This window comes from Lepisosteus oculatus, chromosome 8 (assembly GCF_040954835.1).
Source record: "Lepisosteus oculatus isolate fLepOcu1 chromosome 8, fLepOcu1.hap2, whole genome shotgun sequence".
Lineage (NCBI taxonomy): Eukaryota > Metazoa > Chordata > Actinopteri > Semionotiformes > Lepisosteidae > Lepisosteus > Lepisosteus oculatus.
Genome location: NC_090703.1, coordinates 1,859,534 through 1,886,414, shown reverse-complemented (window position 1 = coordinate 1,886,414; position 26,881 = coordinate 1,859,534). Strand labels below are relative to the sequence as shown.

At 40.8% G+C, this 26,881-nt stretch overlaps 1 protein-coding gene across 2 annotated transcripts; it reads left to right on the top strand.

The window, feature by feature from the left end:
* Window positions 1-153: 153 nt before the first annotated feature.
* On the top strand, window positions 154-26,438 carry setd3 (SET domain containing 3, actin histidine methyltransferase). Of its 2 annotated transcripts, XM_015350552.2 has the most exons (14): window positions 176-260; window positions 2,753-2,838; window positions 4,188-4,324; window positions 5,691-5,783; window positions 6,270-6,418; window positions 7,098-7,170; window positions 8,015-8,271; window positions 15,653-15,711; window positions 16,099-16,213; window positions 18,511-18,585; window positions 19,921-20,087; window positions 21,240-21,325; window positions 21,923-22,083; window positions 24,226-26,438. In XM_015350552.2, exons 3-14 carry the CDS (start codon window positions 4,222-4,224, stop codon window positions 24,622-24,624), a joined length of 1,737 nt encoding a protein of 578 aa, XP_015206038.2. In that variant the 5' UTR covers window positions 176-260; window positions 2,753-2,838; window positions 4,188-4,221; the 3' UTR covers window positions 24,625-26,438. The 2 variants fall into 2 exon arrangements, with proteins under 2 accessions (XP_006632323.3, XP_015206038.2); XM_006632260.3 differs by lacking the exon at window positions 2,753-2,838 and having other exon boundaries at window positions 154-260.
* Window positions 26,439-26,881: the final 443 nt, after the last annotated feature.

Sequence of the window (26,881 nt, the reverse complement as noted above, 5' to 3'; positions counted from 1 at the left end):
GGGTGGGACTACTCAGCCTCGTTTTGAGTGACATACATATTAACCCAATGAAAGAGGAAATACTAGGGGACGTATTTCAGCGTTTATCCAATCAAAACCCTTGAGAATGTATGCAGGAAGTGTTCTTTATTCAATCGCAAAGAGGAACAGTGGTGCAGGCGTGGTTTAATCTGGTTGCAGGGCGGTTAGGTTGCACTCTCAGAGCAACTGGGTGAGGACTGAACTCCAAGCTGACAGGACCTGCAGCAGTTAATTTGGAGGTAATGTTATACAATAATGCTACAAAATCACACACTCATGGGCGGTTCGTGGGTTTGGTTCTAGTTTACGTCGGGAACACACGCTGTTTTACTGTGTTGAGTAACGCGGGGCAGATGCCGATTTCCACCGTCCAGATTTACTTTTCCTCCTCAAAGTTTATCCCTTGGTTGTAATGAATGCCTCGGCGACTTCCCTTAGGTTTTCCTACCAGGAGAGAGTTCAGAAAGGCCGAAGAGCATCTGCTGTCTGCTGTGGAAGAGAAGGCGCTGTGCTGCAGTACAGCACTGTGCGATACACCAAAGTTTCAAATGGCTTCACAGTGTTGTGCCAGACTTTGTCCGAAGCATGCCAAATACCTTACATGGGTTTATTTTTCGAAATTCGTTTTAATTTCATTCCATTTAAGAAGAGAATGGTGGTTGTTACTATAGCTATTCAGTGCTGTACTTTTGTGACAGGAGGCAAAAGGGATTTTTGGCATGATATATCATATCTGTATTAAACATCACCATGGTGTTTACCATTACTGGTGGGAACTGTTTTTGTTCATGATTAAAATCTTAGATATTGCTCCCGTCCTACAGTAGAGCTAAGTGCAGTTAGGAAGCCTGCATGGGCGAAAGGGTTTCTAATTTCTGACTTGTGCAAGTCGCTTCATTTAGGTCATGCAGCTGCACATTCGATCCAAAGCGCCTGATTGGTCGGCTTTAATATTGACTGGGCTTCTTAGTAACAAGCAAAACTGGCCCAATGGGGACAATCATACAGGTCCATCTGCGGTTCCGTTCCTCTTGAAAGGTAAGTCGTCTGAAAATGTTCTCCGTAGGCCGTGGGCAGATTTGATCCCTCATCTCCGCAAAGAAGCAGCTCTGAATGATAGCTTGGGGTCTTTGTAAGGATTTTCTCTCTAGAAGCTCTGCTTCAGGGCGTCTGCACAAAGAGTAGTGGGTGTGTTCTGCAAACTACCCAGCCTGTGCAATTCCATTGGATGTCTCAGGAAGTCGACCCAAATAAACAAGACAGGACGCGCCATTTCTTCAGTTGTAAACATCCTTCTTGTCTTGTCAAAGCACTCTATTTACAGATTGACCTCTTTTTCAACGTTGATCTTTTTAATCTTGATAACAGGAGATGGAAGGCAGTTCGGGTGTCACATCAGTGTGGGTCTTTCTAAAGGTGCCTGGATCTACACAGTGCTCAGACACTCTTACTGTTCGGTGCTGATGTAAAAGGTCCTTTTCCTTCAGGAAAGCTAAACGTCGGGGGGAATCTGCCTTTCCTCTTATTTTTCTGGAGTTTAAAATGAATAAAAGTGTTGAGTAGTAAATATTGTAAAGAGAAGCAATTCTCTTTAAAAGGTGTGAGAAATGGAGGGTAAATATAAAATGTTCTGCAGTAGTTTGGAAACTGGAGTTGCAACCAGATTCCTAACAATTCAAACAATGGCCAACTGCCCATCTTGAAAATGTAATTGTTGATTTTGTGTTCTCCCTACATTAGAGAATTGCTTCGGTTACCCCAAATAAGGACTGATTTATATTTTTACTCAGCAGTGTTCTGGTCTGACTTCAAAGAGAAAAGTCTGAGTTATTTCCAGTGATTTCCTTCTGTCACATGTGCAGCACTTGGTTTCAGTCGTTGAGTCTTTTGACTGAGTCTTGGCTTGGTCTCGTAAAAGTGACAAGGGAAGTGAACCATGTGTCTCGCTGGTGGCCAGGAATTTTGAAAGCAAAGCTGTGCAGCTGTGTGGAAGTGCCTGGCAGTTATTTTGAAAACTTTAGTGCTCTATTTGGCAGTATCCTGGGGGTGGACCCTGAGACATTTTCCGTTACCAGTTATTCCATTGTAACCGAAGAAAAAGTATCAGTGTTTCATGAGTGTTTTATGGAATAGAGTAAACTAAACTGATTGACAGACTGACTTGTCATTTCTGTGTCCAGCTGGCAACCGCTGCGTTGAGCAACACTGCTCCTTCTAGAATAGATGAGGTTTTTCCCAGTTTTTATAGGGCAGTTCAGAGTGCTGGATGAGTGAGGGGAACTGGCATCACCCAGTGGGTTTTTGTGTGTTGCCATACACTGACGGTTTGATCATTTCACCCATGAACTATTTGTTTTTGCCAAGGCACAGCATTTTCTTTTTGTGAACAAGCACCTTGAAAGAATGGCACTCTTGTCTCTCAGGAAATATTCTTATGCACATGCTTCTTGGGGTAAACAGGCGTACGGAGCAGTGCCAGTTCTCGTTTGGTGAGGATTCTCTTTATGTTGCTGTATGTGTCAGTTGCGTGATTTGCAGTAAAAAAGTGATTTTCCTGATGTTTGGAAGCTGTACGTCTGCTTAATACGGCATGAAGTGAAGTACAGTGTCAACCCTGCAGGAATAAAGTTGTGAGTGTGCAGTTGCACATGATGTGGGATGATGCTTTTGCTGTGTAGCTCTGCTGCACAAAGGCAGGCCTTCATGCATACTGCACTATTTTTCTTTGCAGGTTTTATTTGAGGAGAGTGTCAGGACTTGAAAGCTGCTTTATTGGAATATCCTGAGGTCTGATCCTCACAGGATCTCCTTGATGTGGTTTGTGTGAAGTGTCTGTTATTAATGTTCTTGTGTTTTAGATCAGTGGTTTTCCTCAGTGGAACTGGGAGGCCTCTGGGTTCCACAGAAAACATTTTTCACTCCAGATCTAGTTGTACTGCAAGATAATGTCCGTATAGTACTAAAACTGAGTGTGTTATGAAATTTGAATTTTTTTGTGTGCAATACTTTGTTTCATCATGGAAAAGTGACTAAGCGTTTCTAAATTAGAACAGACTGATGGTGTATTTGTATTACAAATAGTTTTGCGAAACTTAGCAAGATGTATTAAGAAGTAATACACTTATTAATAATTCCATTAAGGACCATGTGATTAAATAGTCAACTTTTTCAGTGCAATCATCAAGATGAAACACAGTCTGCCTAAAAATAAGGTATTGAGTGCTTTTATCCTAATGTAATGTACCTCAAAGCCAGTCTTTTGAAATAGTGCTTCACATTAACACACCACACAGCACTGTTTCCATGGAGATGCCATTTAGTCTTCTGCATAATGAAAACAGCCAGTCCAGGTCTTGAACGCACAGCATTCAGAATATCATTACGAGCCTGTTCAGATTCAAACGGTTTGAAAGCGAAGAGGGCTGTGAAGAGTCTGATGCGGCGCATCACGCAGCCGTCTCTGTCCGCAGTCTCGAGTGGACCTCCACCGTCAGGAGTGGCGTCACTCTTCAGCTCCTAGATCATGCCCTTTGTTTTTGCTTTCGCCCAGGCATTTTATTTTGGGGTCTCGTCTTTCATATGAAAGATGAAAGGCGAAGCATGAAAGTGTGCTGTACCCCCCCCCCCCCCGGTGGAGCTGTGTCGGTGCTGGCGGAGGAGATGCCACTGTTGTACCTGCGCCTTGTGGTTCTGAGCTGCATGCCCAGCTCCGGCACACACGTGCAGTAGTAGAATAACGAACAAGAGAGGGGCCATCAGATATAAGCTGGTGATTGTCACTGCTGCTGAGTTTCTGAAGATTATTTTAGGAGTGCAGCCTTTTTAATTTAGCAACTGTAAAATACTTTTCTTTGTGTTATCGAGCTGTTAGGTGCGTAAAGCGTGCCACCTAGTGAAGAGATGTGGGTAAGGCTTTTGTCGAACAGCTTTAAATTTTAATATCTTCCAATAGGCTGCTTAAATTAACAAGGACAGTATTTTAGGATGTATGGGAAGATTTAGGAATCACAAGCTGTGATAATTAGAAATCATAATTAGAAATCATCATGGTTTCAGAAAAGCTTTTGCATGGCTGTGGCTTGGATCTTTTGACTTTAAATATGTTTGTTGATACATAAATGTCCATCAAGGAATATTCTGCTGTCCCTTTGTCCCCTGTTGTGCAGTGAAGCATCCTCCTGATCTTTCTCCAGTCTGAGGATGGGGAAGAAGAGCAGAGTGAAGACCCAGAAATCAGGCACTGGGGCTGCCTCAGTGGTCTCCCCCAAGGAGATGATGAATTTAGTTTCGGATCTGTTGCAAAGTAAGACCTGTTTTTGTTAAGGTGATAATTGGTGCAGGTGCATAAAATCCCTGTGGGTTTCCTGTATCTCAGTGAGGATGTTCTATCTTAGGACATGGTTTTTTTTTTTAAACTTATTTCAGTCCTCCAACACCTAGAGGTTGACATAACATTTCCTAAAGCCACTTATTAAACAATCATGATGTTGTGCTACCTTAATCATCTCACTTATTTAAATGCTACAACTTAAGCAGCGCCAAGAGGCAGCATTACTACCACAACACCATGCACCTTTTTTTAGTTTTTCCAGTTTGAAACATGCAGAAACTTCACTGAAGGTTTTAACAGTTCTGTTTCTTAGCTCTTTATTTGCATCTGCTGTGCCAAAGCTCAGGATTCAATTGTTAATACCTCATTATTGGATCATATTGTATTGTAACATTATGAGTCTCAAACCACTGTTAGGTTGACCAGTCTTGCCATGCATCACAGATGGAGAGAGCCACATTTCCAAGCCTCTTACATCTTGTCAGCAGTGTTTTCAGCTTCTTTAATACCAGAGTATTTAGGGAAACATCAGTTTCAATTCCCACAAAGTCTGGGTAAAAATGAATGTACTTCAACTAATATTCTACAGCAGAATATCAAGTGCCCCATTTTGTTGTGCACGAAATAGGAGGCATGTAATCGATAGTAATAGCTAAAATCTATCAAATAATAGCTCAAATCTGTTCTTTAAACGTTTTCCTTCTTGGACAGAATATAAAACTTTTCACTGTTATAGCAACCTTGTCTGCTATCAAGAAAACAGAAAGCATTTAAACATTACATGTCAGATGTCCTAAATTTGGCAATGGTCTTCAAAGAATGCCTTGATCATGTAACTGGCATTGTCTGAGACAAATCCAGTCATGCTTTTAAAATGTATTTTCAGTGTATTCAAATATTACACTATGCCCTGTGCCACCTATAAGGTATTTCTGAAGTGCAAATATATGTACAGTATCTGCTGTAAGAACTGAAATTGTTATTCTAAAGTTGCTGAGGTTAGCGTACCTACAGGGACACCTGGAGGATATTGGCTGAACTACAGGGCAGGAGTCCTGAAGGTCACATGGTCAAGAAAAGCCCCAGCTCTTAACATGAAATAGACTATGCAGTGCAGACAGACTGCTTTCTTTGGACGTTATTATTGTCTTTACTATTCCACATGATATTTTGTAAGAACTGAGTAAATTTTAAAATGCTATTTGCAGAAGAAACTTTTTTTTATTCACTTTTCCGTGGTTTTTCAAAGATTGTTTTCCCATGCAATTTGAGTAGTTCCGTAAGGAAAATTCATTACAAACCAATCTCCCTGGTTTTATGTATCCTGCTTTGTTCGTAGAGTGCAGCGGCCCGGCCCCAGCTCCGGGAAAGGAATGGGAAGAGTACATTCAGATCCGATCGCTGGTAGAGAAAATCCGCAAAAAGCAGAAAGGTATCTCCCCCTTCAGCAGGGAGCAGTGTCTTTCTGAACAAGCTTCCTCTTGAGCACTTCCTCCAGAGATTCCCCATGCTATTAGCTCTTCTAGTGAAAGGAGTTCAGGTTTTCCCCAGGAGCTGATTTATTGCAGAACCTCATTTTATGTTTTCCTGTGACTTTGTGACCAAGCGTTAGACTTGTCCTCGTCAGTGAGTTCACTGTAAATAAATGTGTGGTGAAAGTGGAGATATCCTGGTGAATATGAATTTGGACCAATTATGATTTTTTTTTTTTCCAATGGAGATTTTAGAAGGGGTTTCTCTGGAGCATTCCTGCTCTCTTTCCCAATACACATCACCCCCCCTTTCTGCCCTCTGATGCTTTGAGTATCTGTCCATTATTTTGTGCATAATAATAACATAGCAGCAATAATAATAATAGCAGCAGCAGGTCACTTGTCTTTTTTTAAAATGACTTGATCCTGGTTTCTCACGGGTCCAGGTTTATCGGTGGTGTTTGATGGGACAAGGGACGACTTTTTCCCAGAGCTCATGTCGTGGGCAGCAGAAAACGGAGCCTCGTGTGAAGGCTTTGAAATCTCCAATTTCGCAGAAGAAGGCTATGGTTTGAAAGCGACGAGGGATATTAAGGTTTGTATTCTTTCTCTCGCTTCGTGGGGAGTCTCATGCCCGTTTTTTTTTCAGATAGCCCCTTGTTTTCCAGGATGGAGAAGATGCAGCGTGACTGAATGGTAGAATAAGACGGTACTCATGGGTTAGTGTGGCCGTGGTGCCACTCACTCTGTGAATGAGTGGAAGGCAAGTCCTCCTAATGAAAGGGCGGGTTCATCTGAGGGCCCTGGACAGAGAGGGTTTGTTCCCACCTCTTGGGAGCCCTGTTTGGTGTAGCTAGATGTTGAGATATTTTCTGTCGTACAAAAGAGACTCGGAACGTTATTGTTTACTTTTCAAATGAAGTTGGCTAACTCCTCGTGTGCGTGTGGCTGTACATTATACAGTACCTTAAAAGTACAGTACCCTATAAGGCTCGACAGCGGCAATGCTGGGTATCTTTCTCCCCTTCAGTGTGAACTTTTCTAGTTCCTTTGTGGACGACACTCACTGGCACAGCTCCCCACTGGAACACCTGACACGTTCAGACCTTTGTCATTGCTCTTAGCTGTCATTGCTGATACAGCAACAGTCTGTCAGCATGTTTTTGGAGTATTTTTAAGTTGTTTATGTGCAAAATATGTGAAAAATATATGAAAAGTGCTGTCAAACTGAAGTGCGTCTTGTTAAGAAAGCTGTCTTTTCTCACGTCCTACAGGCAGAGGAAATGTTTCTGTGGATTCCTCGTAAGATGCTGATGACAGTAGAATCAGCTAAAAATTCTGTGTTAGGTGAGTATTTAGTTATGGCTCATTTCTGGCAGTAATGATTTGGTGTGTTTAATAATCATGCGCAAGTGGTGTTCCTAAAGAAACAATGTTCACACTTTGTGTGGCTGCTTCACTGGATTCATAATGTAATCACTACTCAGTTTTCTTAAATCTAAAAACATTTAATGCACCTCAAGAGAATATTCAGTACTGGCAGAACCTTTAAATTTTAACTTTTAGCTGTAAGACAGGATGATGTTACTTGTTTAATGCTAATAAAAGGCATGCATTACCTCTTTTTTGAAATGGCAAAGAACGTCATTTATCAAGGTTTTTATCTCCTTTTCCAATTTGCCTCTTGGTTTAAGGGATTCTGCATCTTTTCCAGCATTTTGTTTTTAAGACCATTGTAGGTATTGTGCAGCTGTTTATTGATCACAGGGTTATTGATTTTTTTCAGCATTGTAACAGATTGAGAGACACTACAGGTGTGAGGGACTAGCTCAGGTGAGGAACACAGCGCAGGTGCCTGCCAGTGTACCTGTTGCCACGACGATTGCAGATATTGTTTAGATGACAAGTGTGAAAAATGTCAGTGGAATCTGAGAATCCAAGATACAGCTGGAGAATGAAAGAAGGCTTAATGAGAGGTCTACACCAAATAAACCTCCCCTCCTTTACTGTGTTTGCAAAATCCACTCTTTTAAGACTACTCAAATAGAGCAGAAATAAATGTCGGTTGCCTGTTGTTTTTTCGTTCGGTTCTTGTGCTATGTTATCCTCCTTTCGGGAGGCAGCAGCAAACCCTTTCAGAACCGAACCGGTGAACCCATGCGACCGACCCCTCCTCCTGCGATTTCTCCAGGCCCCCTGTACAGCCAGGACCGGATCCTGCAAGCGATGGGCAACGTGACCCTGGCCTTCCACCTGCTGTGTGAGCGTGCAAACCCCGCCTCCTTCTGGCTGCCCTACATCAGGACCCTGCCCAGCGAGTACGACATCCCCCTGTACTTCGAGGAGGACGAGGTCCACTACCTCCAGTCCACCCAAGCGATCCACGACGTATTCAGCCAGTACAAAAACACCGCGCGCCAGTATGCGTACTTCTACAAGGTCATCCAGGTGAGTGCCGGGCTCGCGCCGGTGTCGGGGCTGGGGGGCCGTGTGCTCCGCTGCCGGGCCTAGTCCTGTGTTGCCATCTCTGATTGTAGCCAAGGTGCTGACGGCTCACTCTGGCTCGGGTTATCGGTGTCGGTAATAAACGTGTAGAGAGCCAGCAGGTCAGTCAAGTCTCCGCTGTCGCAAGTGTGAAGCCGAGCAGTTGTGTGAGGTGTGCTCATTTCCCTGAACAGTAAGGTAAGCCTGATAATAATAATAATAATGTTTCTTTATTAGCCCTATACAATTTCTTGCATTAGGAATTTGTCTTTTCACATATCCAAGCTTTTGTCCATGGAGACACAGACAGGGAGAGAAGCTGGGGGTCAGAGCGCAGGGTCTGCCATTGGACAGCGCCCCTGGAGCAGTTAGGGTTAAGGGCCTTGCTCGGAGTAGGATTCCTCTGCCTGCCGCGGGATTTGAACCGGCAACCTTCCAGTCATAGGCGCAGATCCTTAGCCACAGAGCCACCGCTGAGTCACTGGGCAGAAAGTATAATGATGAATAAGTATACATGCTATATGGGGCACAGATAGGCAGGCTAAACAATAAGTGGTTATTATTGCATGTGTATATACTGTTATAAGGCCAGAGGCCCTGATCTTTGGTTCTGCAGGGACCCTGTTTCGGTTGTCATGAAAGGTGTTTTTTCAGATCCCTCCCAACTCCTGTCCTGACAGTATTTTCATGTTGAAAAATTGCGGAAAATGCTAATTGGTCTCATAGGAAAGTAATAGAGCAGAAATATTTCTCTTTGGGCTCAATTGGTAGTAAGTTTCATTTTGTGGAGCCTCTAAACTGTAAATAAAATTTCTGCCAGCTATGCTTAGCTCTTTTTGCATGTTCAGCACGAACGATGTATATTTAGTACTTGGCAAAATAGCTGGGTTTCATTGGTTAGGGACAGGTCTACAGTACATGTTTTGAATTATTCTTTTTTGTGAACATATTAAAATGTTCGCTAAAAGGTAGCAGAAAGGAATGATACAACATTTATCATGACTTACGTTTTGTAGTGCTGAATGAGTTCCCATTACTAAATGTATCGTGTCTAACTACATCATCCTGCAGGGGCTGTGGTTCAGCAGAAGCCTGAGCCATAATCTCAATTTTTTATTGAGGTCCATTGTCCAGGCAAATCAGGGACATGAGTTTTGAGTTCTTTAGCCAGCGGTTTAATGAATTTCCACTGCTGTATTTGTACAGATACTCGTACGTTTTGTGGCTACTTTAAGAAATAAGGTTTTAAAAAGGTTTTCAGCACGCAGCAGCACATTTAAGCCAGGTAACTGCTGGTTTATGATGGCCTTTTGCACTCAATTTCCTTGCTTCTGATAAGCTAGCAATGACACTGCTTGAATCTGTCACAGTGTGTCTTTGCCACAAGGGGGAGACATGCAACTTCAAATACAGTGCTGCCTTTGTGCTCTTCACAATCTAGGCCTAAAGGGTTTAGTGCTAAATATTTTATCCAGTTAGTCTTTGCTGTAAAATGTTGACCTGTAAATGCATTCAAGTATTTTTTTTTCTGGGTACCGCACCTGCTGAAACATCCTAGAGACTATTAACTATTATACTTGGTTTTTATTGCTAATTCTCAATTATATACTGCTCTCAGGTCAAGGGTAGAATTTAATTCCTTAAACATTAATTATTTGGCTGTATCTTAATATAGCTGCTTATACCATTTATGCAGCATAAACAGATGGTAGCTCTCAGATATGAGATAATTTCAATATCCAAGTCAGAAGGGTCTCTACTTTGTGTGTTACAGCAGTTTTGTCTCTTGTACAATTGTCATCTGATGATCTCATGGATATACTTCTAACTTGTTGGAATTTGAGCTTTTTGTTTTCACCTCTTCTGATAATATCCTGGGTTGCTTCACCTGCATTAGAAACACTTTTCTGATCAAGATGTACTCTAAGGTGAAAAATTAACAGAACAAATTAGCTCTCGTTATTGAAGGAAACTTGGTTCTTCAGCATAAATAAGATTTGGTATATATGTAAATGCACATGTGTACATATAGTGCATTATATACAGTACAAGTAGGCAGCTGTGTCAGCATGCATAGGCTGCAAGGGAAAGATTTATTCCATGTTGAAAGGAAAAGAAAAAAGACACAACATTTTGGCTGTGGAACCTTATTCAGGAGTGATGGGTGAAGAAGGCTCCACAGCCGAAACGTTGCGTCTCTTGTATATTATGTGCATTTAAATGTATTTAAAACGTCCAGGGAATTGTATAGGTCTGGTCAGGTGTCTTTGTCTTTTGGAACTAGTAAGCATTGCTTCTGTCCGTATGCTAATCCAACCCTGATCTGTTCCGGCCTTCAGATCATACTCGTCTAGATGTTACTGTTCTCTCTGCATAGTGCGATGTGTAAATTTTCTCAGACTTCTATGTGGATATGACCTGCACCTGAGCTGTCATTAAGAGCACCTGTAATGTAGCCACTGGAGCAGCGAAGGGTTGTGTTTGGATGCTGGCCCTCTGTCAGTTGGTGTTGTCATGTCTTTTTTCAAACTGCACTCTGGGGAAGAAGACCTGGGCTATTCAGTGCACTTCAGGATACTGCTTATTTGCACAGAGGGGTTGTACTGTGGGGTTGCACACAAGAATGATCCATTTGCTCACTGGTCATTCACTTCCTCTGCAGCCTTTAAGAGTATCTCTCACTCTGATGCATGTCCGTACATAACCTCCAGCCAGCATTTGATCATTGCTGGCCTTAGCTTTCCCGGGAAGTTTTATGTGATTTCTGTTCTGACATAATAGTTCATAAAGATACTGGTGACATGGTCATTTTTTTGCCGCTGACATTCTAATGCAGAATGTGATTGATCGCCCGTTTGTGGACACAGCAAGGAGCTGCCATCTCCTCATACTGAGGCTCCCAACGATAAGGAATCCATTCCCCTCCTCTCCCGCCTGGCCTGGCTCTGCCTGATGAAAGCAGAAACCCTGCCCGTGTCGGGGGCTTGGGACTGTTCTGTTGTGCACTGCAGTGCTCTTGTCAGGGTCGTTCCACTGGCATTGTGCTACAGATTTTGTTCTCGCACGGTGGAAAAGCAGGGGAAGTATGTTCGTTGCAGACCGTACAAGACCAAAACTAAATGTCTGACACATTAGTTTCCTTCTAGTTTGTGGGTATTCTCTTCCTCTTAACTGGAGAAAGCGATGTGAAGAACTCCTCCAGCTCGTGAGGTGGAACAGGTTTTTGTTCGATTTAGGTGATGAGATTTAATGCTGTCCTCTGTGCAAGAAGATGTGAACATTCTTTGGACCGTTCAGGGGTTGAATCTGAATAAAGTTATGATACAGTAACCATGCTGTCTCCATCTGAAGACTGGTGTGAGAGTGCTAAATGTAAATGTTTTGTAAAATGTCCTTTATTTTCTTTCCAGCATCCAGGCTTGCTTGTTTTCTTTACCGGCCTGATTAATAGTACAGTAATTCCTTTGCCACTGAGTTCTGATGCTCAGTCTTTTTGTGTTAAGCTTCATTGGTCTGCAAGTCGACGGGGAAAAAATCTTTGTTTTTATAAATTATTTTTAAAAATCTTTGCTGACGCTGTTTTGTTCTTTCATTAAATAACTGTCAATTAGAAATATGAACATTTCACATTACTGTCAAGATAAGACATCAAATATTTATAGAAATAGTGGAATTATTCCATGATATTTAATAGTTAATGTATTTGTCATTTTCTCTGTAGATATATTGACATATTTTTTATTAAATGTTTGTTAGTTTTCAGCTATAGGTGTTTCAGAAATGCGAATGTGCCATATTGATTTTTTCTACTTTCTTTTTTTTAATCAAAGGATATAATTTTTTTAATTTGAAGGCACTGTCATTTTAAAAAAGAAAATCCGGAGAATGTTTAATTTCCTCACTCAAGTCTTGAGGCCCCAAAGAAGCAGAGGGCTTAGTATGAGGATGTCAGGATGAGCCTGCAATGTGCAGCACTTTCCTGCTTCCCTCCAGTGGAGACCTGGCAGAGTCTTGTTCCATGAACACTTTTACAGGCGGAGGATTTAGACCCAGTTCAACTTTATATAGCCCATGGAATGTTCTGCATTCCCTTTTCTATGAAATGAAAAACATTGCAGTTCTAGGAAGATTATTATTAATCTAGTAAATTAATATTGGTCCCTTGTACGAAGATTCATTATAGAGTCACATTTACATAAAGGTGACAGGACTGAGCTAGAAGACATCAGTTGTTTTTTTTAAATTAAAATAGAAATTTCATTACAGATGTTTTGCGTTACTTACGTCACGTTACAATATTGGGTTTATTTAATGTTTTTAGCTATTAGTAGAGTAGGTATATTAGTGCCAATACATTGAACTGGTTGTTCAGTGCTGGTCAGAGTGGGTCTGCGACTGGAAGGTCCGTGTCTCTGTAATGACTGCTGTCAGTGTCTGTGTTCCTGCTGCTGCTGCTGCAGATGACCGGGCTGGAAAATTAGCTTGTCGCATTGGCTTTGAATTGAATTGACCTGATTGTACCTACCATGTATGTTGAGTGGGATCTGACAAATCCATAGTAGTATGTGTTTAAAATTCATCCATGGCGCATGATGGCAAGAGTGAGCTGGCTCGAGGAAAGGAAAGAGCCCCTTTGCAGACACTGCTAGATCCTTGTGGGGATGTGATTGTGTAGTTCTTTTTGGGTAACTGTTTGTTTTTCCCTAGTCCTGCACTGACTGCTTTTTATTTGCGGAAGGAAACGTTTTTGCAGTAATGGAGCAATTCCCTCAAAAAAAAAAAAAAAAACCTTGTAAGCTGACTCTCTGCGCAGAATGAGTTTGATGTGTTTTTTTAACTGCCTAACAAAAAGAATCAAACTTTTAAACAATTTTCAGTCCATGTAAAGGATCTTTCATCTGCTCTAATTTAATATCAATTTACATTGATGACTGAATTCATCTTTATGTTTTTTAAATGTTAAACAATTGGACAGCAAACACAGCAGTGAGAACAAAATGCAGCAACACAAAAATTGAAACGGCTTTTAATGAAGCAATAGTCCCCGAGAGCGACTAGCCAATTAGCAGTCTTTTATGATATATAATTTGCCTGAAATTCCTCACTGCGTGTGAGCTTTTGTTTTCTAATTGATTTACGGTTCTAGTCCCCTGTACCTCATCCCCTACTGTCCCACACATGGTGCCAACACATATTCCACTGTGAAAAATGATAAATTACCTTCCACTTGTGATGCTAATGCATCAAGAGAGGAAGCTGCACGCTACACAGAGCACCAGCAACGGCCGAACGAGGAGGGCGTGTTTGTGGGGGGCTGCGCTGCTGTCCTCCAGTCTTCTGACGGACAGTTCACTCTGAAGGCTTTATTCCTCACCTTTTTAATCGTTTTTCTTAATCTAAACTTATAGGTACTTCTGAAGCACTGTGCCTCCAGCATAGTACAGAGGAAGAAGTGTTTGCGAAGCAGTTCTTTTTTCTGCCATTGCTGTTGTTAACGTCATTAATGTTTTTAAGCAATTGGTTTCCTGTACCTGACACAATGTGGGGGTGCTGCTTGTTGTCGTACTCCGATAACTCCAGACATTTTGGCTTTTGTCCCAATGATTGGCTTTTGCACACCCACCCTATAATGACCCTTCATTTTTCCCTCTTAAAGCCGGAAGTGTGTTAGGCAAAACTCAACCTCAGAACACAAGTGCCAGGAATCTAGGATTACATGAGAACTCAGGCGTGCAAAATATGAGGAAACTGCACATCCTTGCCACCATAACAAAACCGTTGAAACTCTTAAAATGCATATCTGAATATTCTCAAAGAATCTTGAAGTCTCCTTTAAAGGATTCCTGTGCCTTTTTTTTTCCTGTTGCCCACCGTTACATAATTTTGCTTAGTTTAGTGCTACTGACAACACTTTAATTCGTCTGCCTCCCCCACACAAGCCTTATAGTGCATCATCCAAGACTGGGAATTATGGGACCACAGAATCTGACTCGCTAGCTGTCTAGCACCTTATCTTTTAATGGTTGTCAATCAAAGTATACTGTATTACTGTATTATTTAAGGCTGCTTTGAAGTCACATTCCCCCTGTCCCCCTCCCTAACTGTTGCTGGAGAGCAGTCTCAAACTGTTATTTGCCTCAGTTTAGGAAAACCACGTTGACCTTTATCTGTACAGGCTGACCTTGTGTTAATCTGTGGTATAAGAGGAGTCGCAGTCAAACTGAACAATATGAGATGTGTAATTGGGAGACTGAGATCCTGCACTCATCCTGAAGTCCGGGGGAGAGAGATTCCCTTTGCTGCATGGGATCCTGGGAATGGCTGTCTCTGTCCCAGCATGGCATACAGGACATCTGTGTGTGTTTGTCTGTTGAGGAAAAATCAGTTCTGACCTGTTAGCTGCAGCAGAAGAAAAATCTCAGCTCATTGACGTTGACTTTTGTGCCCGCTGTTGAATGCGTTTTCAATAGCTGCATTGATTTCTGATGCAAATGAAAACAGAATAACATCTTAAAATCCCCAAGATCTTTTCATTTAGTATTTTAGCTGTCTAGAGCCTTTCCGAAAGCCACTACTATTATTGTACATTATAATGAACGTGGCACAAACCCTTAATGTGGAATAGAGCATATAGACTATATATCGGTCTGTCCCATGCTTTTATAAATAACAAATTAATTTAAATGTTGAGCATTTTAAAATATCCTTGTTGAGGTTTTTTTCAATAAAAACAGTCCTGCTTTAAGAAACCCAGGCCAAAATACTAAGGGAACTTTAGATCCCTGCGGTCTGTAATAAAACTGCAGTGATGTTACAGGAGACTGACAGTGAGGTGAAGAATCATTTTGTACAGTGTATTGTAGTTGGCACCCATACACAAGATTGCTCAACATACAAGTAAAAATTTTAAATATTGATAAAATATAGGTTTGTTATAGTGTTTCTAATGACAATTTCACATAGGCCAAAAGGTACATTGCAGAACATCGTAATAAAACTTGATTTTTTCGTTTGAGGTTTTTTTTTTGACATGCAGTTTAAATGAGCCCTTGGAGAAGGGCTACTGTATCTTTAAATGTAGATTTCTGTGGCACTGGTGGGTTTCTGTCTCACAAATTGATGAAGCAGATTTATGACGGCTGCTGGGCACAACAAATTAAGTTGACAGTGATGTATGGGAGCATAATGCCATGATGATCCCTCTGTAGCGCTGCTGGACTCTGCCTGCTTCACTAGGCTCTTGTTAGGATCTGTTAGGCAGCTAGATAATGAAATTCTAGTGACTGATTTGTGTTTTTCTTTTTTTACCTTTCCTCTTTCTTTTCTTTTCACCTTCAATCCCCAGACCCATCCGAATGCCAGCAAACTGCCCTTGAAGGATTCCTTCACCTACGATGACTACAGGTTGGTGATGCTGAAATCGTGCTCAATTAAAACAGCCTTTAAAATTGCAAACTGTTTATCCTGCTATTAACAGCAGCAGGCCAGTTTGACTTTTGCATTTCTTTCGAAGCCATGGTGTGTGCTTTGAGTGATTATCCTGTGATTAACTTATTCCACTGTTACTTTTGCTTTTTTTAAATTTTTTATATTAAAACAGCCAGTTGTAACTTAGGATCATTTGCAAAAATATGAAGCATATGCATCCGTCACACGTGGCATGAAGTAAAACTGGAACTGGGTCTGTTTCTAAGAAAAGTGATTGAAAATGATTGAAACAGAACCTTTTTTTCCATTGGTCGATGACTCAAGTTTGCGCTGGGTTAGCGGTGTTTTCTTGCTGTGTCATAGATGGGCGGTCTCCTCAGTCATGACTCGTCAAAACCAGATCCCCACAGAGGACGGCAGCCACGTGACCCTGGCCCTCATCCCGCTCTGGGACATGTGCAACCACACCAACGGGCTCGTAAGGGCTGCTCGTCGCGTCCTGACCGCCTCGTCCGAAGGGTCCGGAACCGCACTGTCCCTTGCAGTGTTGGGGGCTCCTGGCTCTTGCACATTATTGATGCGGCTGGTTTTGTTTTTGCATGAACTGGTTTCTAATTTCTGCTCTTTTGGTGGTACGGTCTTTGTTCCATAGTACACCAGATTCAGCGCAGGCACTAAGACGTGAAACGCATGCAGTAGAAACAGCTGTGCAGCCTGCAGGGCGGCATTCTAAAGGGGAATGCCTGTATTTCGCTTCACAGGGTACTGAGCTCGCTCGTTTCTCTTCTCAGCCACAGCACATTGCCCTTCAGAGCACAGTGACACCTACTGGTCAGAGACTGTGTTGCTGTATTGGTTGTGCGATTTCCTTTGGTCCAGTGGTTCTCATTCCTGGTCTGGGTGGGTTTTGCTCCAGCTGAGATCTTAATCGCATGCTATTTTTTAAAATGTATTTTCAGCTCCTTAAGAACTGGTTGAGGTTTGTAATTGCCATGAATGAACCCTGTGCTGATGTCAGGACTGCCCTCATTTAGGTGTGTGAGCTGAAAAATAACCAACTGGACTCAAGCTGACTTGCTGTGGGAGGTGTCTGATACACTGTCATTCCAGCTGTGTGTGATCGTCATCAGTTGATCGCCTATCAATAGCTCCGTAATCAGAAATAAGGGAGCACATTTTTAATAAGCAAGTGGAAGAGACATAGCATGAAAATGTATCTGCTGTAGTAGGAAATAATCCACTTTAAGAAGTGTATTTTTCAAACAAAGGATTGAGTGCAGAAATAAAAGATTAAACCAGCAAGCAAATATGTCACAGGCACCGGTCAGCACTGGTGATTGAGGGCCCAGTTGGAACAAAACCCTGCAAACACAGTGGCCTTCCAGGACCATGACTGAGAACCAGGCAAGAGACTGAGAGGAGGTGCAGAGCTGAGCAGGAAGGCGTTATGAAGAAGCCTATCTGACACCGAAGATAAAATCACTGATGATTGGGGTGATTAGTAACCCTTATTAATTGCAGTGGTTGCTTTGTGTTGCATTATTGGGATGTCTTAAATGATGTTTGTAAAAGGTTTTTAAAGATCTTAAGTGTTTGAAAGACCATTAATGTACAGTATGCTGGGAGGACATCTTTCTTACAAAAGCAACATTTGCTTTGCAGGCAGTACAAATGAGAAAGATCAAACAAAAACATGGTGCTGTTTCATTCTGTTCTTTTTTTAATTAAACATCCCTCCAGTGGTTCATTGCCCTTAGTTCAGGTTCGGCATTTGTATTTGGTATAATAAATATTATCGGCTTAAAACATCAACAGAATTTTAAATGTGGATTTTAAATGTTTTATTTGAATATAATATGTGTTGGGTTTCTAATAGGCAACAGAGCAATATATTTCCTCCAACAAGCTTCTTAAGTATGCATACAGAAATGTGTTATATTATAAAGTAAAATTTTATTTTAAAACTAAGGGAATAAAATGGAAAAGCTTGTCATTAAACAGTTTAATGAAACAGCTTCTAAGGTATTCCCTAGGTTTTAGGGAGGCTTAATGTTTAATAAAACTGGTTGTAGCTTCTTCAGCCATATTTCCAAGTTTATTTTTTTAATAGACTTGTATATATCCCTCCATGGAAATCATAAGCAAATCCATTGGTTTATTCAATTTTCTTAATTTTAGTCATTTGCAAGGTCTTTTGTTAACTTGATTCTAAAATTCATATGTACTGCTATGGCTTTTAATTATCTGAGATATCCAGATGATACATTGTGTTTTCTGAAGTGATATTGTTTCTTGTTCATTTATTGCTTGTATTGCATCTCTTGAGATTGTCATAACGCAAAATTAATATGGCCCAAAGACTGCCAGTTTATGAGAAATGATTACTTTCTGTTAAACATCCAGCGTAGCATGGTTGTGTTTCATTATGTAGGGGTTTACAGGTTTCTGTGATGATCTGCTTTGACTTTCTAGAGACACTCGGTACATGTAAGCTTAGGAGCATGCAGCTTACGACTGTGAAGGGCGGCACTGTGGCCTTGTGGGTAGCCCCGCTCTCGGGCCTGTGATGGGCTGGCATCTCGCATCCAGTGCTCCACGGTCAGGCTCCAGGAGATCCTGACCGGGAGAAAGTGACTCTCTGTGTTAAAAAATGTTATTGTACAAACTGTGCCAAATAAAAAAGATGATTATTTTGCATCCAGTAATACATACATATTTGTTTAAACATCTATGCACAATACACATGCAGAATCTTCATTTTTTCTTGTGTTTTAGATCACAACTGGCTACAATTTAGAAGATGACAGATGCGAATGTGTTGCCCTGCAGGACTACAAGCAGGACGAGCAGGTGAGGATCTAACTTGAGCAGCCATGACACTCATGTTGCCCTCGTAGTCTCAGAAATGACAAAGCAAGACTTTCGTTGTTAGTCTTCTGTTTGATGCTGTGATTTTGTAGGTGGCACAGTGGTCAGCATTGCTGCCTTGCAGCGCTGGGGCTCTGGGTTCAATTCCTGGGGTGCTATCTGCGTGGAGTTTGTAGGTTCTCCCCATGTCACGTGGGTTTTGTCTGGATATTCCAGTTTCCTGCCACAGTCCAGAGACTTACTGGTAGGTTAATTGGTTTCTGGGAAAACTGGCCCTGGTTTGAATATGTGTGTGTTTGTGTCTGTCTACTTTGTTTCTGGCATGGCATGTTTCATGTTTCAGGAAGACCTTTTTTCCTTTTATGGGAATCTGAGCTTTGTAGCAGAAGAAAATGCTGAAGTGGTTCTCAAGTCTCATAACAAGTGGGTTTATACTATAGCTATGCAGCCAGGACAGGTAGTGATTTATTCTACAGAACATGAAGGGTTTGGTCAGATGCACAGGACAGCTTGAATGAAGAGCTGTGAAACTGATGCAGTTACGAAAACTGTAGCAACACAATCACTCATATTGCTGACTGATTTCTCAAAGGATTTCACAGTGTTGCACCAAACCCTTCAACACCTTATCAATACAAGCAACTAATGAGTTATTCTTGCAGTGTTTTCATTTGTGCTTAATTGTATCCATCTGGTTGTATATGTCTGTATAACTGTCTCATTCAGAGCTGGGATGTTTTTAAGAGCTGTAAAAAAGAACTGAATATTCATTAGATATGATCATTTCACAACACTAGCAATCAGAACAGTCCAAGGAGAGTTCTAAATCTGCTTCGCGTTAATTAGGTAAAGATAATCGGCCATCTATAGCTGTTCCTATAAGGGCTTATCAGCATGATATAGCTGTGTTTTGACTGTTTATGCTAGATAGTAGTTAAACATAATGATATGATGAATATTTGAATGTTCATTTTAATTTTATATATACTTAATTTGTCAACCGATAAGAAGTGCCTTTGTATTTGTACATCAAAGACAAAGAGCACTAAGACAAAGTAGGGAAGGCAGGTTAGAAGATACTGTATTAAATTGCACATTTCGCCTTGGTTTATCATTTTGTTTTTGCCATCTTGTGCTTGTCTTGCTGTGAATGGAAGGGCAAGATGAACACAGTTGACCAGTCTGCAGGACAAGAGCAAATGTGAAATAAATCCCGCAGTGTACAAAATACACAGATAATCAAAACTGTGTCCTTTGAAACGCTTAATATGCTCTAGTAAACGGAAGAAAGCTTCACCTGCTGCTTATTTTTTTCAGATCTACATTTTCTATGGGACCAGGTCTAATGCTGAGCTTGTGATCCACAATGGTTTCTTCCACGACAACAACTCCCACGATCGCGTGAAGATCAAGCTCGGAGTGAGCAAGAGCGAGCGGCTCTACGCCATGAAGGCAGAAGTCCTGGCGCGCGCTGGCATCCCGTCGTGAGTACCGCCGTCTCGCGGTCCGCCGCCCACGCCTGCCATGGGCACTCCTCGTGCGGCTCGTTCCTGTTTCCACGGGTAGTGACGAGGCCCGTGCTTGTCATTCACGATGTACGAAATGCATCTTCTCCCTTATTTCCAGGGGGTAAATAAAGTGTCATTGTTGCAGGCAGAAAGCAAACCATATCTTAACCCGTGTGGTCTGAGATATTGGTTAAACTTTCTCTGTGGAATTCACTCTTGGTGAAGAAGTGGGCAGGGATAATTTCATTGCAAAGCTGCAAGAGTTCCATAATGCATTTTCAAAAGCAATAATGTCAGCTGTGTCCTGTATAATGTTCCTCTAAGCCCTTGATCGATACATTGTTGTGCTTGAAAGTATTGGCCTCCTAAAATGATCTTTTATATACTGTAATGTAGAAGGAAACTAACATATAGCGTTCTCTTAAACAAAACTTATCAGATGAAAATCTGATGGAATTTTGCAATGATTAAACGGTAAATTATAAATTATTCAGTGTGTTTAAAAATGCATTGAGTTCACTGGACTTTCATCTGTTCAGATCAATCACTTCTCAGCAGAGGTGGAAAATTCACTGGCACCTGATATGTAATCATTGCTGTTAGATCACTAATATGCCTTGTAGAACTAACACATACTGCTAGAATGCCCTGCTGTATTCCTGGTACTGTGATTTAATTTAAAAAAGATGAGTTCATATGATATTGGTTGGGTACCAATCATTTTTCATACCTTCTATTCTGAGAATGGATTGTTTGAGGATTGATGCAATTCTAACGAACTAATTTCATTTTTTCAACTGACACTATTATTATTATTAAAACTGAGTTGCGTTTTAAAGTAGAGGTAAAGCTTTCAAGAACCAGTGTACACGGGGAAAGTTTGTTTTCCATCTTTGCTTAGATATTCTGTAATCATTATCAAATGTTTTTTTTTCATGGTTTGTTTCAAACAGTCTTCGCTTGCATGTGTTTAAAAAGGATTCAGATGAAGATTACATGGCATAGAATATCCTGTTTTCGTTGGCCTTTTGAAAATACGTCCTTAATGAAAAGCTCAAAACATGCAATATGATGGCGGCAGTGTCTGTGGTCGATGGCTGAGTAGTGCTTGAATTGTGTTTGCGTTAGGTCCAGTATCTTTGCACTGCACTGTAGTGAGCCTCCCATTTCTGCCCAGCTGTTGGCCTTCCTGCGGGTCTTCTGCATGACTGAAGGTAAGGCTCTTTGTGGCTTTTGACACCGTTATTGTGTCCGATTCGATTTCCGGCAGGTTCTGGCTTGTGGCTCTGCCTGGTTCCTAAAGATGCAGTTCTGGCCTGTGCCTGAGTGCCTCTTGCACAGTCCTACTAGGAGCTGCCCTAAGGTGCTTAATTGATCAAGCCCTTCCAAACAGATGTCGCAAAATTAACACAAAAGAATAGTGCAGTACAACTGAAATATTTATGCACATGTACACAGAATGTATTTGTGTCGTAGATTGCATGTAGCAAGACCATGACCTCTGGCAAGACAATTGGTTACTTGAAGCAGCACTACACTATCCCAGTTTGAAATGTCAATTTTAAACTGACTGCAGCCCAGCAGGTCGGTTTAGCAGCTTAGATACAATGCTTAATATGTGTAAAAATGGCACAATAGTTTATTGAATGAATATAATCTCATTACCCATAAGGTAATACTAAAATCTAGCATATATACAGTAACTAAATTGAAAGGTATATTCATTTTTAAGTACAAATTGCATATAGAAATGAACTATTTGTTCCTCAAAGTATGAGATATTTGTATCTACTAGATGTATATGATTGCAGATGAGCTGAAAGAGTACCTTGTTGGTGACCATGCCATCGATAAAATCTTTACTCTTGGTAATGCGGAGTTCCCAGTCAGCTGGGAAAATGAGATAAAACTCTGGACCTTCCTGGAAACCAGAACTACACTGCTCCTGAAAACTTACAAGACGAGCACAGAGGTAAGGCCCTGCCTCTCTCACTCACACACACACGCACACACGCACACACGCACACACGCACACACGCACACACGCACACACGCACACACAGAGCCCAGACCCTGCCTCTCTCACACACACACTCACAGAGCCAAGACCCTGCCTCTCTCACACACACATACACTCACAGAGCCAAGACCCTGCCTCACTCACACACACACACTCAAAGAGCCAAGACCCTGCCTCACACACACACACTCACTCACACACAGAGCCAAGACCCTGACTCACTCACACACACACACTCACTCACACACAGAGCCAAGACCCTGACTCACACACTCACACACACACACATACACTCACTCACAGAGCCAAGACCCTGACTCACTCACACACACACTCACACACTCACACTCACTCACAGAGCCAAGACCCTGCCTCACACACACACACACTCACACACTCACAGAGCCAAGACTGTGTCATGCACAAATGCTCGCATGCACTCACACATGCACTCCTTTAGCTTTAGATTGTTGGATGTCTGCAAAATTATGTCTGCAGTTGGATGTCTGCAAAATTATGTATTTCCTTCTTACAAAAGTGGGCTTCCTGTCCCTAATGAGAGCTATAAAAAACAATCTCAAGCAAGATTATATTCTGTGATAACAGCAGCATGTGTGCTGTGCTAGATCACTGACCTGTGTTTAAATTGTTTGCCTAAAGTCTCATGTCTTTGCATTGCACTGCAACAAACCTTCAGCTCTGCTCTTAAACAGCTCCTTGGTATGTACAGTGCAACCATTTGCTGGTTCTGTGTGGTTAATTTTTTTGATAAAGTAAAAACATCTGTGACCTGTCACCTGCCAAACCTGCTTGAGGTTTCTTCTAAAGATCTCTTGTGATCCAGGCAAGTTTGTTCATAACAGTGACCGACTTTATGAGTTAACCCATACTGTTCATGTTAAAAGAAGAAAAATAAAAATGTTTGCTATGGTTTCTTAAAGTGCTCTTCTTAAAGCCTGGTTTTGGGAGAGCAAGTGATAGTCCTGAAGTCTCACTACTATTTGTGTGTTTTTCTTTACCCATTGTGAATGCATTGCTTGAATTATACAGAATATTTTAGGTGGTGTTGTATTTTCTAGAGACAATGACGTCAGACACTTAGTTTGTAACATTGAGGGCTAAATTCACACAAAAAAAATCCTTGCACAGTGGTCACACAATGTGTGTTCAAATGCAGTCACATTTAAAAAGCTTCAAGTTAAAGAATAATTTTAAAAAGCAGTGGGTCATTAGTAATAAATAATGAAACCTCCCATTTTCATCATGTTGAGGTAGATCTTGAATTGAATGAAATCAGGAAACCAAGGTAATCCCTTCTCCTGACTGCTGTACTGCTGTAGGAACACAGTTTAAAGAGAAAAACTAATTTAGTGATAGATCACTTTTGATACATGAGGATTTTAAAAATCCTTTGTGAAAGAAAGCAAGTGGATTGCGATAAGCCAGGCACCCCTGCCATCACTGCTTGACAAGAACCTGATCCCTAAAAATGGGCACTTTGCTGTCTTGTGTAGTCAATGGGTATGCGGTTCTGGGTTAGTTTTGATTTCCTTTAGCAGGTTGATGGGAGTGTGGGTACTGAGCCTAAATTGGTTTATGATTTGTTGTTCATTAGGAGGGAGTAGGATGATCATAGGCAGAAGGGGCTTTCTTTACTATCGTCTATTGATGATCTCCTACTTGCGTGAGTTACAGCTGCCTTTGTCAAGCTAGGTCTCTTCTGCACCACCATGTCTTCAACAGGCTGACGTGACCAGCACCTTTATGCCTCCTTTCTGTCACAGCTGTGACAGTCGCAGGTTACCACTGGTTTAGCAAATTAAGTAGCATATTTAATTCACATAATGTACAACTCTCATTTATTGTATGAAGGATGGAGGCACACTTGGCATTACATCCCCAGATCTCTTATTCATGTTCTTAAGGACTTGGAGCCATTCCACCTGTCTAGGAAGTGTCCTGCATTATTTTACAGGCACATCGCAGAATGCTTGCACAGGCTAAACATGCACACACAGCTTTGAAAATCCAGTCCTGCAGTCAGAGAAATTGACATCGATTCTCTTTCCTTCTTTTTTCCCCCCTCATTCTCAGGATGACAGGTCATTGTTAGAAAAACCAGACCTTTCATTCCATTCTAAGGTAGCAATTAAGTTACGTTTGGCAGAGAAGGAGATACTGGAAAAGGCCATGGCCAGCGGCAAAAGCAAAAGGGAGCACTTTCAGAAGCAGCTGGAAGAAGGAGCCCCCCTTCCCAAGTACGAAGAGAGCAACATCTCTTTGCTGGAGAACTCGGTTTCCGACTCCAAGCTGCCCATCATTCTCAGGAAGCTAGAAGAGGCAGATGAAGCAGGTGAGGAGGAGCTGAAGATGAATGAGGCTCTCTCTGATGAGAATGCAGGTGGTGACGTTTTAGTGAATGGAGACAGTAAGCAGCTCAGTGGCACCGAGACAGAAAACAGAGAAACCCCATATGGAGAAGGAAGTGCCTGAAAGACTGGAGATGCCAAACAGAATGGCAAAGATGTCTCTGAAGCAGAACGGCAGTCCTAGTTTTGTTCATCTAGTGACAATAAAATATATATATAATTGAAATGGCAAACCTTTGCGTGAAGACTATATTTGTCCCATGTGGCTTAGATCAGTGTTTGCACCAGAGACGCGTTCAAGAGTTAGTGCTGCTTGTAAATCTTTAACAAAACAAAAAGAGACACATTAAAGTTTGTCATTTTTAAAGTATTGTTGGTTTTATTTCTTTTTTGCCTACATTGTGCTTATATTAATATTTTTTTCAGCTTATTTTAAGACTTTACATTTTAAAGAAAAAAGTACATGAAGGCTACTTGTCAGCTCCTTCTAGGTTTAACTTAATCCTTTGAATGTACCTTTTATATGTGTAAAGAATAAAGCTCAGTTCTTGCAAAATGACAAAATGTTTACTTCTGAAATATGAAGTATATCTAGCGGGGGTGATATGTACAGCGCACACGCCAGAGCTTCAGGTTTTTAATGTAAAACAAAAACTAGGAATGAATGTTCCTGTGAAAATAACCAGCATCCATTGACATTAATCATTTATGTACCTTTTATGCAGGGTTGAGTATTTGTTGTGTTTCCAGTGGATAATCTTTCAAAATATATTTTTGTTGGGGGAGCTGTTCTTTCAGCTACTGTACTTGTAATGGGAGGTGAGATTTGGATTTGGAAAGTTAACTTGTCTAAGCGTTTTCTTTAAATTATGTGAAACATTCACTTGTCAATAAATGGTTTTATAAATATGCATGAGCTGGGGAATCATAGTTTGTATGAGTGTTAAGAGCCCTCATTTCTGGAATGTTGACTACAAGAACATTTATAACTGAAAGTTGACCTGAGGAGTGAAAAAAAAAAAAGTTAGAAAACCCACATTAGAAAATGTTTACAAAAGATTTATAAAAAAATGCCTATTAGTATATAATAGGTTTTAAAATATACTTATTCAGTATACTGCATTTGAACATGTTACAAATGTCCAGTTTTAGTATGGGATGTTTGTACAGTAAGTTAACTAAGTGCTGGTATACAGCATAGTGTCATTGGAAGTATTAAACTGAGTTATACAAACTGGCCTTAGAAATGGCTCTGGCTTCAGAAAGTATTCTAGACCTACCCAGTGCATACAAGTTTCATTTATACTTTCTACAGGAATGACTGCTTTGGTTTCAGTGCATTAAATATTTTCTTTGTGATATGTTTCACATCATGTCAAACATATGAACCATGAACACAGATGATATCAGTATTAGGTTAAAGAGACTCTTTATGTTTAATATCCTTTATGATCAAACCTTTGCATCTTGTTTTATTCAGTGAGGAAAAATTGTAAATTGACAAGCAAGTTAGTTTACAAATTCTCTACTGTTCTTTTTCTGTACAATTCCTTTTATTTCTATCCTGCACTGTAGTTTTTTTTGTAATTGTTTCATTTGGAGTAAGATGATAAGCAACTTTCTTTTATGCTATAGTCCATTTTAATGATGTACAGATGCTCTTGCCTTGTAACAATCTTGATGTAATTGCTGCTCTGTATATAAATGTGTAGTTACTGAGATTACACATCTTTATCAGTATACAATACAATGTTGTTCTTCATTAACAAGACAGTTTTGGAGTTGGTACAGATTGTGTTTCACATAAATTGGTTTTTAAAAGAGAACTTGAGTTTGTATAGAAATGAACAGTCCTGTTAAAAGCTGTCTTAACTGTGTGGTAATTTATGCTCCTTGGTTAAACTAGGAGATTAAACATAGCTGACATTTTCACCTGAATCCTGCTTTGTGTTTTCTGTATGTTGTGTGTTGTAGCAGATTAATGCATTGGCTCGCTTTTCTCATTTGAACAGTGATTTAACTACAGGCCTTTGATTGTGGTTTCAGATATACAATATCTTTTTTTTTTTACTGGTTTTATTTTTATTTTTCAGGTAAGTTATATTTCACTTTTTTCTTCAACCCTAAGCACCATTACAAATTTATAAAAGAAACATTATCTTGAATCATTTAATTCAGCGCAATTAAATTTTGAAATTTTACATGCATTATTCATTCATTCCAAGATAAAACCCCTTAATTCTTGAATTTATTATTATAATGGGCAATACTGTGGGCAATAGTAAACTATTGCACTGCTGTATATGTCCAGAATTGTTAGTATTATGCGTGTCATGCTTGAAAGCAAGTGCATGTGCTTGTTGTAAGTCTGGGACACTTGC

Bases quoted from the DNA above. Each gene is read 5' to 3' on its own strand.
- setd3 (XM_006632260.3), top strand. From the start codon at position 4,222: ATGGGGAAGAAGAGCAGAGTGAAGACCCAGAAATCAGGCACTGGGGCT. The intron at 5,784-6,269 runs GTATCTCCCCCT...TCACGGGTCCAG, and splicing joins AATCCGCAAAAAGCAGAAAG to GTTTATCGGTGGTGTTTGAT. The intron at 18,586-19,920 runs GTGAGGATCTAA...TATTTTTTTCAG, and splicing joins ACTACAAGCAGGACGAGCAG to ATCTACATTTTCTATGGGAC.